The sequence below is a fragment of the Geotrypetes seraphini genome, chromosome 1, assembly GCF_902459505.1.
Source record: "Geotrypetes seraphini chromosome 1, aGeoSer1.1, whole genome shotgun sequence".
Lineage (NCBI taxonomy): Eukaryota > Metazoa > Chordata > Amphibia > Gymnophiona > Dermophiidae > Geotrypetes > Geotrypetes seraphini.
The window spans coordinates 416,042,219-416,055,257 of NC_047084.1; the positions used below are offsets into that span (position 1 = coordinate 416,042,219).

General features: G+C 44.0%; 1 protein-coding gene across 4 annotated transcripts in view; it reads left to right on the top strand.

Annotated features, from left to right (window-relative positions):
- KDM4C (lysine demethylase 4C) overlaps window positions 1-13,039 on the top strand; it is a 405,781-nt gene that overhangs the window by 14,701 nt on the left and 378,041 nt on the right. For all 4 annotated transcript variants that reach the window (XR_004536811.1, XR_004536812.1, XM_033918713.1 and 1 more), the window contains exon 4: window positions 12,139-12,253. Coding sequence is in view for 2 of the 4 variants with exons in the window: in XM_033918713.1 (XP_033774604.1) it covers window positions 12,139-12,253 (115 nt within the window). In the remaining 2 variants the exon portion in view is untranslated. The remainder of the gene's footprint in view (window positions 1-12,138; window positions 12,254-13,039) is intronic.

Sequence of the window (13,039 nt, forward strand, 5' to 3'; positions counted from 1 at the left end):
TGATTGGCAGTCTTCATGTCTTCACTGATGATCACCCCTAGGTCCCGTTCTGCAACCGTCCTTGCTAGGATCTCGCCATTTAGGGTGTAAGTCTCGCATGGATTTTGACTGCCAAGGTGCATGACTTTGCATTTCTTGGCATTAAAACTCAGTTGCCAGGTCTTTGACCATTGCTCCAATAGGAGTAGGTCGTGTTTCATATTGTCCGTTGTGCTCTTGCTTGTTATATTACACAGTTTGGCGTCATCGGCGAATAACGTTATTTTACCACGAAGCCCCTCAGCCAGGTCCCTTATAAAGATATTGAAAAGGATCGGGCCTAAGACCGAGCCCTGTGGCACCCCGCTGATCACTGCCGTCATTACGGAGGGGGTGCTGTTCACCACCACCCTCTGAAGCCTACCACCAAGCTAGTCCCCAACCCATTTTGTCAGTGTCACCTAATCCCATAGAACTCATTTTGCACAACAACCTGTGGTGTGGGACACTATCAAATGCTTTGCTGAAATCCAAGTATACAATGTCCAAGGACTCTCCAATATCAAGCTTCCCCGTCACCCAATCAAAGAAGCTGATCAAGTTGGATTGGCAGGATTTCCCCTTGGTAAATCCATATTGACGGGGATCCCATAGATTCTCCTCATCCAGGATCTTATCTAATTGGTGTTTGATTAGGGTTTCCATTAGTTTGCTCACTATAGATGTGAGACTCACTGGTCTGTAGTTCTCAGCCTCTGTTCTGCAACCTTTTTTGTGGAGTGGAATGACGTTAGCTGTTTTCCAGTCCAACGGGACTCTACCTGTACTAAGGGAGAGATTGAAGAGAGCGGATAGTGGTTCCGCCAGGACGTCCCTTAACTCCCTAAGCACCCTGGGGTGTAGGTTGTCTGGCCCCATTGCTTTGTTAACCTTGAGTTTAGTCAGTTCACAGTAGACACTGCTTGTTGTAAACTTGAAATTACTAAACGGGTCCACTGAGCCATCCTTTTTCTGTAGCTGAGGGCCGGAACCCATCGCCTCGTGGGTGAAGACCGAACAGAAGTATTCGTTTAACAATTCAGCTTTTTCCGAGTCTGCTTCTACAAAGTTCCCGTCTGGTTTCCTAAGGCGTATTATCCCGCTTGTGCTGCGGTTTCTGTCGCTAATATACCTGAAGAGGGATTTATCGCCCTTCTTGATGTTCTTTGCTAAAGTTTCCTCCATTCGGAATTTGGCCTCTCTAACTGCTCTTTTGACAGCTCTTGCCCTAGTCAAATAGACTTCTCTAGAGTCCTGAGATCCTGTATGTTTGTAGGAGATGAACGCTTTTTTCTTCTCTTTTATGAGGTCCGAGATCTCCGCTGAGAACCATTGTGGCTTATTGTTCCTGCGCCGTTTACTCACTGATTTTATATAGCGATTGGTCGCCTCCTGAATGGTAGTTTTCAGAGTCGACCACAATTCCTCTACGTTATCTGTTCCTGCTCGGTTTTGTAGTGCTTGATGGATGAAATCCCCCCATACCCTCAAAGTTGGCGTTCTTGAAGCTAAGGACCCTGGTCGATGTGTTAGTTTCTATTTTGGTACCAGAGTCTTCGGGGGAGTCATTGGGGTGACCATCATCAGTGGTTGGCGGCTCATGGGGACAGAGATTGTGTGTAACACACACACACAACATCTGTGGCCATTAAAAAAATAATTTTAAAAAAGGTATGAGAGAGTTCGGCTAATGCCAAGTTACTGGGAGGGATGGAGGGTAGAGAAAGGGAGGACTGATGCCAGGTTACAGGACAATTTCTAACTTTTGGTCTGTAATTGGTGAGGGTTGGTCTGTGTTGTGCATGTGACTCTGGGGTGTTTGATTCTGCTAATAAGTGGTTTGTTTGGGGATCTAGTCGAGCCTGATTTGTCTGGCTTTCCCAATGCAACACGTGGTGTTGTTTATATTCACTCCTGCCTTTTTAAAGGTACTTTAGTGCAGAGGTCTCAAACTCAAAGCCTTTTCAGGGCCACATTTTGGATTTGTAGGTACTTGAGGGCCTCAGAAAAAAATAATTAATGTCTTATTAAAGAAATGACAATTTTGCATGAGGTACAACTCTTTATAGTTTATAAATCTTTTCTTTTGGCTAAGTCTTAATAATATTATTGTAATTTATAGCTAAAGAGACATATAATCAAAAAACTGTTTTATTTTACTTTTGTGATTATGATAAATGTACCAAGGACCTCAGAATAGTACCTGGCGCGAGTTTGAGACCACTGTGTTAGTGGTATTTGTGTGTTTAGAACTGCTGCTCTTAAGGTTTGCTATATAGGCTCTGAGAAGATGCCTCTTGGAAGCTTTTTGTTATGTGTGTTGTACCGCTATTGAGGTTCTACCAGAATTTTTTTTTTTTTCTATAGAAAGATGTAAGAACATCCTAGCTATGTTCTGTACGCTACAGTCCCCACAGTAGGGGAAAACAAATCAATGTGATTCTTAAATAGAAGGATATATATCTTTTTCACTAAATAAGTAGTTAAACTCCGGGTCTTTATTATCTTGAGGATGTGGTAACATCGGTTATCATATATGCATTTAAGTTTGGACAAGTTCCTAGAGGAAAAGTTCATAGCCTGCATTTGAGATAGAAGGGGGGGGGGGGGGAACCATTGCAACTCCTGGGATTTGTAGCATGGAATCTTGCTACTCTTTGGGATTCTTCCAGGAACTTATGATCTGGATTGTCCACTTGTAGAAGCAGGCTACTAGACTAGATGGACCATCAGTATGCTCTAGTGTGTGTGTGTGTGTGTGTGGGGGGGGGGTATATTCAAGGGATGGCATCTTGGTCCTCCTGACACTGGTCACACTGTTTTTAAAGTGTGCCAACTACCCAAATGACAAGCCTGCTAAGATCAAGTACTAGATCTGAGAGCCATCACTATGGTGATCCCTAGTAATACCATACAGGATGTTAATTATAAAAAACAATCATGTTGATATTCTTTTGGCTATTAGTTGACCAGGTTTTGGATAAATGTAAGGAAGATCCCCTTGTATTTTTCTTTGAAAGTAGAAATAAGGTTAGTAAAGAGATAATAGATGAGGAAGCCCTTGTGATAAAGAAAAAGTGATTACATAAAAAATTTTCTGTGGTTTAATAAAGATTGACTTTATCTGAAACATACTTGTAGGAAGCTAGAATAATCTTGACAGAAAAATGGTAAAGAAGTACAGTATAGGTAGAATGGAGTAGGGCAATTTCATATAAATGCAATTACAAAGTCAAAAAAATTACTCTAATAGGAAATGATCCTATGGATTAAAGCTTATTCCATATAGTTAACTTTTAACTAAAACTATAGAAGTTTTTACAAATAATACTCACCCCTTAGTTCTGAACAATTAGCTTACTCACTTTTAGGGAGAAGGCTGTGAAAATTTGTTGGCAACTAGGCCAGCTCAAAACAGGAGACAATGGCATCGGGAACAGACGCATGCAAAGAGCTCTGTTTCTAGGCGAGTCAGGAGAATATTTCCGCTTCCCTAGCAACAGCAGCAGATGAATCCAGAGACCAATGGGATAGCTCACATCTACCAGCAGGCGGAGATACAGAAACTGATTAACAGGTGGTCCTATTGGCTGGCACTCCTCCTCTTTATCCAGTATTCTCTATCTCCCAGCAAGAAAAGGCTGCTATTCAACTAGCTCCTGAATTCTGGCTGTGACTGGAACTTTATTTTCTCCTGTTGAGGTTTCTCTTCAGTGAGACTGCCATTCTGTTTCTCCTGTTGAGATTTTCTCTTCAGTGAGACAGGGGTGTCCGGCTGAACGGTGCCGGCTTTAGGGGTTACACCTGGGCCCCCCCAGGTTCCTGCCTCACCCTCCCACCATTGCCAGAGGGTCTGACTGGGTCTCAATTTTTTTCTTCTTTCCCTTCTCTATTAAAAAAAAAAAATAAATAAAAAAAGACCACATTCTGCCATGCTTTTGCTGCAAACTGGCTTCAACCGGCCCTAACAACAAGCTTGTGAGTATGTCTGGCTTTTATGGTTGTTTGAACTTCAGGTTCTGTTTGGGAGTCTTAGTACTGTTGGTTCGGTCATCGTACATTTAAGGTATGGATATTTTATTGAGGCTAAGTTTTATGACTAGAAATCCGTGGAGGGAGCCCGGACTGCCTGCCCTTTGCATGCACGCGCTTGGTTTCCTTGTTGGTTACAGCGCGGCAGTAGCGGGGCGATTTCATGCTCGTACTTGTTCTCATTGTTGGGTTTCAGTGCAGCAGTAGTCCTGTTTATTCTGAGGCTCTCTTTCATCGGTGTCTGTGCAGGTGCCGGTTTATAGCAGCGCGCATGAGATGGGACATGTTTTTTCCGGCGCTGTGGGCCGTTCTTCTGGTTATTCCCTTAGTCTGATTTTCTTTCTATGCAATCTGCGGCAGGGTAAATTTTGCGGGGCTCGAATCCAACTATGTTTCTAGGAGCGTTGATGCAGCGACCACGTGTCAGCGAGAATCAGGCGTGCACTTGGATCTCCGGCAATGGCAGGAGAGCTGCAGCGTTCCGGTAGTTTGTTTCCAGCTGACTTTGGTCAGGTTATGCCGGGGCTTCTCTCCTTTCCGGTTCAGACAAGTTGTATGTGTTTCACCAGCTTTGGGACAAGCTTGGGCAGATTTATATGTCTATGTCTGTGTTCCTGCTATACTCCTTTGAAGGAAGCTGCTTGTTTAATCGGACTCTGGGGTTAGCACTCAAGGGGTTTACCAGAGAGAGACTCTGACCTGTGCTAGGTCACCCAGTCTCTGTTTGTTTCCGGACTGGGGCGACATACGGCAACTAACGGCACGGTGAGATCAGCAGTAAGATAGTGCCCTGTATTTCACACAGGTATCTCATTGTCTCTCTTGGGGTCCCTGCAGATTGAGCCTTTGCCTGTTGGTAACTGTCCTTATTTGGGCTTCTGTGCTGAGCTGCATTTGTCTAGTAGTGGCACAGGATATATATGCCTAAAGGTAGTACAAACAGTTTCCAAGTTCGGGCTGTCTCTATGGGCATAATGACACTGCGCATCTTCCTGCGGCCAGGACTCTCTTTCTCTATTTCTGAGGGGGCCTGGACTTCAGATTTCCATGCTTATCACGCTGGTTTCTCATGTCACCATTTTCTCATTGCACATGCTAGACTGGCCCCCCGACCAGACAGGAAGGGCTGTACAGCTCCTTTTAAGCAGGAGCCAGTTACCTATTCTATCAAACCCGCGGAGGATCATGCGCTATGTGGCTGTTAGCCTCATCCCTGAAGCTCTCATTAGCTTTGTCTGATACCTGTAAGGATGCTGTTGTTTTCCACGGGGCGGTAGATGCAGCATCTTGATTGAATCTAGTACGTATTCACTTTAAAGGACATACGTATTTCGCTCATGTTGCATGGGGTTAGTACTGTTCTCATGGTTCCAGTATATTCCTCTTTACATTGTGAAACTTGATTTTTCCTAGGAGAATCTTCTTGCAGATCCTACAGTCTCATCCTGCCATTCCCTGACCTTCTGCACTTCATTCTGAGGGGATCTTGACTTCTTCCAATGACTCTTCAGGCTTTCTCATGAGGGAGAATACGCTATAATGTCAGGGGGCTGTGAAGATTTTTCAGGATGCTTGCATCTTTGCATCCTCCTCAGGTTTCCAGTTCGTTCTTGGAGTCTCTATGTTTTGTGTTTCCCTTTTCAGTGTTACTGGTCCTCAGGACAGTTTTTGTAGTTCTTCGGGAACTAAGGGACATTGTTCCACTTACTGCATGGTGCCCGAGACGGGAGCATTGGGTAGGCTGGATCCCGTTCTGCTGAATTAGTTTCTCGGGGTTACACATTTCTGCAGACAACCTGGGAGTATATTTACATTTTCTCTATAGACTCCGAATTGGCACTTGGTTTGCCTGCCTCTCTTGGAGCAGTGCTTTCGGTTTTGGTACATGCCATTTCGCCTACCCAAGGCTTCACGAACGTTTTAGGTGATGTGGGCGGTGGTACCGTTTTGACGCTACCAGGCGATTCATCTAATTTCTTCTTGACTGCCTGCTTGATTCGGACGACTTCCAGTCGGGCCATTTGACTGACACGAAAAGGGTGGTATCTTTTCCTCAGTTCTTTACACGTGCATCTTCGAATTTGCACAGCGCTTTTTTTCCTGTACTATTTATAGGTATACGGGGTGATGTTTTTATTCATATAGGAGAGACATGTGTTTCTTTCCGGAGACTTGGGCATGGGGTCTCGGTCTCAGATTGGTATTCTTCTTCGCTTACCATGACCAAGAGTATGGGATTCTGTACAGTTTCTGGGATCCATATTGCTGACTCCACTGGGAACTTCGGCTTGCTTTCCCCTTCTTACGCTACAGCAGTCGCTTTTGTTCCGGTGGTTCCCGGTATCTCAGGGCTCCAATTTTTTGGTATGCTCCTCCTGCATCGCTCTGTATGATTTGGTGGCTCAGCGCGATTTCTCTTTTCAAGGATGCCTCGGTCTTTGCTGGACTAGCTCATGACCACCGACCATCCCGGGCTGTCGGGTTGGGGGGCTCGGTGGCTTCCATCCTCAGCTTCAGGAGTCTGGTTTTCAGAGGCGACTCAGTACTTGTTCATTCTTCTACTCTTGAGCAGGGTCAGGCTTCCTTTCTGGAGCTTCAGATCATTCTTCCAGATTGCCGCTGAGGGTCCTTTTGGTCAGTATTAGGATGGGGGTATTTCTCTACAGCTTGGGCAGTAGGTGTTGTACTCAGTTGGCAGGTGAAATTGGTCTGCTTCAATGGGTGGACTCACATCTTCGTCTTCTGTTGGCAGATCCTTTTATGGATCAGGATAAGAGTTTGGATAGACTTTCTCTCTGTGGAATCTGAGCATGGCCCATTTCTTGTATGTTACAGTGTACAGCGCTGTGTACGCTCTGGAAAGTGTGCATGTTAGTAATAGTGTAATCTGCTGCATCCTGGATATTGAGATTTGTGGCTCAGGCGTTCTAGCTCTTTTTATGGACGTGAGATCTCCTTGACCTAGACCTCATGGCCTCGTCTCTCAATTCTAAGCTTCCTAGCTTCTTCGGCGGGCCCAGGGAGTGGGAGTTAGAGGGGGTAGCTGCATGGCTCCTTTCTTGCCTCTGCCTTCTCTTTTTCAGTGTTTTCCGCTGGCTGATGATGGCTTGGATTTGCCATCTCGAGCTCGTTTTCCGGGCACAGTATTTGTAGAATCTCTGGATTGGCGGTGCCATCCTTACTATGCGGATTTGATGAGTCTTTCGACAGCCGGACTAAGACGTTTCCGGGTATCTCCGGCTTTGCTCGCCTAGGGTCCGATCAACATGGATATTTGTACTACTTTAGTATTACGACCTAGTTTTTTGAAAAATCTTGGCTGACGTGTAAGGGTTATACGAAGCAGGTTGTTTCTTCTCTTATCCAGGTGCTACGGACGTCTTCTCCTGTGGCTTCTGCTTCCTTTTGGAAGTTTTTCCTTTCTTGGGTGCTTCTTAACGTTTGAACCACTCCAGAGTTCCTTTTTGGCACAAGTGTATTGCTGAGGGCTTAGCGTTCAATTCCCTTCAGCTTCTAGTGCCATTCTTGGCTTGTTACAAGGGCTAGGTATATTGCTCTTCGCTTACTTCTCAGCTTCATGTAGTTCAGTTCCTAAACAGAGTGCGGTATATTCATGCGCCTCTTAGAAAGCCTGGTTTGGAGTACAATTTTCACGTACTTCTTCTCAGTTTACCGAAGGCTTCATTTCATCCTTGTCTTTTGAGACTCTAAAGGGCTTTGCCGTTGAACATGGGGTTTCTTGTGGCCATGGCTTCAGCTCTGCAGTTTTCTATGTTGCAGGCTTTGTTCAACGTGGATTCCTATTTCTGTTTTCCGAAATATGGGGTATCTGTTTGGATGGTACCACTATTTCTTTCTAGGGGGGTGTCATCCTTTCTTTTATGTCATGCTCACTTTTCCTTCCTTTTTCCTGGGAGGAGAAATTGGGAGCAGTGCTTTTATTCACTGCATTTTTTGATACGTACGTAGCGTTTTCCGCGAGCTAGGTTTCTAACGACATTTAGTTGTTTATATCCCCCTTTTTGTATTCTTCAAGGGACGCCTCAAACATATGGCGGCGTCCGAAGCCTCCATCGCTCGATGGGTCCAGGAGGACATTCTTTATGCTTGCTTGCTGGCAGGGAAGCGGTTGGCGAAAGAATTTCATGACCATTCCGCCGGAGCGATGGCTACTTCTTGGGCTCGGCCCAGAGGTTTTTTCTTTGGAGAAGATTTGTCTCGCGGCTAATTGGTCTTCCGAGAGTGCTTTCTCTCAGCATTTCTGCTTGGATGTGGGGGCGCATGCGGTAGGGGCGTTTTGTGCTTCGGTTGTTGCGGAGGCGGCGTTTGCTTCCCACCCAGATTGAGGATTGCTTTGCTACATCCCATTGGTCTCTGGATTCATCTGCTGCTGTTGCTAGGGAAGGAAAAATTATGTACTTACCTGTTAATTTTCTTTCCCTTAGACGCAGCAGATGAATCCAGAGCCCCACCCTTTCTGGATATTGTCTCTCGGTTTTTTCTTTTGCAACTTTCGCAGTTTGTTATTATGGCAGGTTGTTTTCTGTATTATTGCATTTTGAGATTTGTTATGGGAAAGAAGTTTTTTACATGCTATGCTTATTGATGGTTATGGATGCTTGGGCAAGGAGCTATACTGGATAAACAGGAGGAGTGCCAGCCAATAGGACCACCTGTTAATCAGTTTCTCTATCTCCGCCTGCTGGTAGATGTGAGCTATCCCATTGGTCTCTGGATTCATCTGCTGCATCTAAGGGAAAGAAAATTAACAGGTAAGAACATAATTTTTCCTTACCTGACCTGTTGTAATGGGGAAGCAATAAGGATTGTTGCGGGTTGTCCCTCCAGCAGCCGCAACTCCTTGGTGGCTAGTCCAGATAATTGTACAAGGATTGGCTCTCTGGAGTATTCAGGAGGCACAACTAGCTGCAGGAGTGACGCCGTTACAGGTGGAGGATTTCAGCATTGACAGGGCTAAGCCCTGATCGATAGTCCCGTGCTGCAGGCGGCGGTTAGGCTTCCTGAAGAGGAAATGGAAACGCTAAGCCTTGGAGGAGCATCTGGGGGACCCAGATGGAGATATAACAACAATTTCAAGCCTGGAGACTGAAGAAAGAAGAGAATCTGGAGAGGAGAACTTACAATATGGAGAGATTTCTTGTGCGGCCTGTTCCATAGTCCCCAGAGAGAACTCTGTGCATTGCACCAGAACAGGAAACTTAATTACTAAACCAGAGTGAGGTAGATATCCTTTTTATATGGCTCCTGAATTGACCACTTTGGGGTATTAGGAACTTCTTTGAAAAACCAACCTTGGAGAAATTAAAAGGATCAGTGGGAAGGAAAGGAGTTAGGGGACCCCAAGGATTTAAGAGAGAATTCAGAGATTGAGTTAGGGGTAGAAGCCACTGCTGAAAGTCGTCTTTTTAAAAAAAATTTTGATATGATAAAATTTGTTGGGTCCATAGATAAGCTACAGTTGAGGCTTTCTTGTTTTTCCACTTTTTCCCCGTATCTACTCAGTGCTGCACTCCTGATGTTGATGGCTCTCTCGGATAGTAAACAGATATGAACTAATGTGCACACAGGTGATTTATAACGCGTACTTTCAAACACTTCTCAGTTCTCAGAGAACCGTTTTTAGCTTATGAGACCGCTGGGTAAGCAAAAAATTTTTTTTAGCCCACTACTGATATGGCTCAATTCTCAATCATTGCACTGGTCCTTGTAGTATCTATAAGTATAATACTCTCTCACTTTTTTTATCTTTTTAAAAAATACTTTAAAAAATGTATTTATAAAAAGATAAAAAAAGTGAGAGTATGCAGCAACAGCATTTCTCTTTCCCCTCCCCTTCTGTTTCCTTCCTTGTAGAACAGCAACGTGTCTGGCCGGCTCCCTTGCTCAGTTGATTGTTCCGTTCAAAGCCGCGGGTGGCGGCTCCTCGCGAGATCCGCGCCTGCGTCTGAAGCCTCTCTGATGTTGTGACGTCAGAGAGACTTCCGATGCAGGAGTGGATAGCGCGAGGAGCCGCCACCCGCGACTTTGAACAGAACGATGACTGAACCGGCCAGACACGCTGCTGCTCCACAAGGGAAGGGGGAAGAGAAATGCTGGTGTGGATGGCACCAGGAGCCGCTGCCGGCCGCATCTTTCACCAGAACAATCGACTGCAGCAAGGGAGCAGTTGATCATCCAGACTGCAGACGTCCAGACTGCAGGCCACAAAATAGCACCTGGAGAGGCGCATGTGGCTCGCGGGCCGCGTGTTTGAGACCGCTGGTCTAGGAGGAAGATGGAGTCTCCTAAGCTCTTCCTACAGTATGTTCTTTTCTTGTATGGTCTGAGCATAATTTTCTAAGTGGTTTTTTTTCCCTATTAAGTAGTGATCAAATATCTCCTTTAATGATAGTCGCTATTTTGCAAAGCCCAGTGTGAAATCACTGCCAAGTAGAAGTTCATCTCTAAAATGTTTCTCAAATGTTTTCCTTTCTTTAGTAAGCCATATTTGACAATAAGTACATACTGTCACTTTGACTGAGTGCCAGTGGAATGCATTTAAATTCTTTGAAGAAAGTCGTAACCTTTTAGTTTTAACATTGGACATTGAGGATAATTCCATAAAATAGGTGCTAATAGTTATTTGTCAGTTTTGCATGTAAATTCTCAGAAAACTAGCATAAAAACAGAATTTCTAGTAGGATGCTCTATTCCTGATCCTGTGGGTAGTCAACATCTTCTTGCGAGAACTCGTGTAGAGAGCTTCATTTGCATTCATTTTACTTCTCCGTTACCTCATTTTTGTTTCAAAACATGTGGGATAGATTCTTCTGCACAGATTTGGATTCATGCCAGATTTGCAGTGATTGATTGTCTGAGGAACAACCGTGTTCCACGTGTCACACGGTATGTGATGAGGGGGGCAGGAGCTGCTGGCTTACTCGTCTTTGGTTCCTTATGGGGTGTCAGTACCCAGTTGGTCTGAGGAACAGAGAATAAAGTCCAAATTTGAGCCAGAGAACTAGGGTAATTGTGTCCCCAGCAATCCTTTTCATAGGATTACTGATTCAGGTGTGATCTTGCACACCAACCAGGAAGTATGATTGATTGCCCCAACATCCTCTGATTATAAATAAATAAATAAATAATCGGGTGTTAAACTCATTTGATAATCACAGACTTTTGCTGTGGTATCTGGAAGTTATGGATTCCCGCTCTATCAGATGTGAATTCGCCTTACATTTCGAGTCTTTCATTTGAAAGGAAGCTCTTGAATGAGAGGGCAATAGGATGAAGTTATGAGGTGATAGGCTCAGGAGTAATCTCAACAAATACATTTTTACAGAAAGGGTGGTAGACACATGGAACAGTCTCTCAGAAAAGGTGGTGAAGATAGACTGTCTGAATTCAAGAAAGTGTGGGATAGGCAAGTGGGATCTCTTAGAGAGAGGAAGAGATAATGGTTATTATGGATGGGCAGACTGGTTGTACCATTTGGCCTTTTATCTGCCATCATGTTTCTATGTTACATGTTTGATATGAGCAAAACGGACATGTTGCTCGAGGAGAGTTGCCATACCCCTCCCTTTTCTGTTTCCTCTCCAGGGCTGATTCTGCTTTTTACTATCTGAGGAGTTGAAGGGCAGCCCAGAGGTAAGGGAGTAGGAGCAAAAAGAAGATAAATGAAGCTCCGTACAAGAATTCTCACGAGGAGAGGTTGACTTACCACAGATTCAGGAATAGAGTGTATGTCTACTAGAAAGAAAATGAACGAGGTAAGAACCAAATCTTCCATGCTGCTGTCTATTAAGTAAATACTGCATATATATAATAGCATGTCATTACAGGTAAGCATATACATGGGTGGACTTCGGATTGGCATACATTTACATAAGTTTTCACACATAAGCACATATGTGCCTATGTATAACCATCTCTGGGGAAAAATGACTGAAGACATGACTTGTGAGGATATTGTTAAATATAGAAATTGGTGACATGTTTTATGAATTATTAATTTAAGAGAAATGTATTTGACAGATGTTTATAGCTGGTGTAGTTTCTTAACTTTTTTTTTTACCTTTGCAGGTATTGTACCCCACGTTACCTAGACTATGAAGACCTGGAAAGAAAGTACTGGAAAAATTTAACATTTGTGGCACCAATATATGGTGCAGATATCAATGGAAGCTTGTATGACAAAGTATGTAAAACATAGCACCTTTTTAATTTTGCTATTCATGGATGGGTTTGCCATATGCACTGGTTGTTTAAAAAAAAAAAAAAAGTAGTTTCATAATTTTCACATGCAAAGTAAGTTTATGCACTAAATGCCATGTGGCCCATTTGAATAGGATACACATCATTTAGTGTGCACTAATGTCCATTAGTGCATGCTAAACCTTTTTAGTTAAAGGATCCCTTAGTTTTGACAAATGTTTCCTGTGTAATTTAACATGCAGATTAGAGAATGACACGGGGAAAAAATTTCTCTGTCCCTGTCCCCACGAACTTGGTCTCTGTCGCCGCCCCATCCCCGCTCCCACAAACCATCTGATCCATTCACACAAGCCTCAAATAGTTTTATACTGAACACATCTACAATACTGCTTTATCCTAAAGCAAAAAAGAAAAGAAATAGAATGTTTTTCTACCTTTGTCTGGTTTCTGCTTTCCTCATCTTCTCATCATTCTTTCTTCCATCCACTGTCTGCTTTCTCTCTGCCTCTTCCTTATGGCATCTGCTCTATTTCTATGCCTCTACTAGAAACTGTCTTTCTCCCTTCCACCTCTCCCTCCCCCAGGTGGTTTTTAGCATCTCTCTCCTCCTTTCCTCCCTTCAGATCTGATTTCTGTCTCCTCCCCCAATGATCTGATCTCTCTCTCTCTCTTCTCCCTTTTCCTTCCTTTTATTTTCTGCTCTTCCTTCTCAATTTGTTTTCTACCTCTTGTCTACTTATTCTCCAGTCCTCAATTTCCCTTACATTGT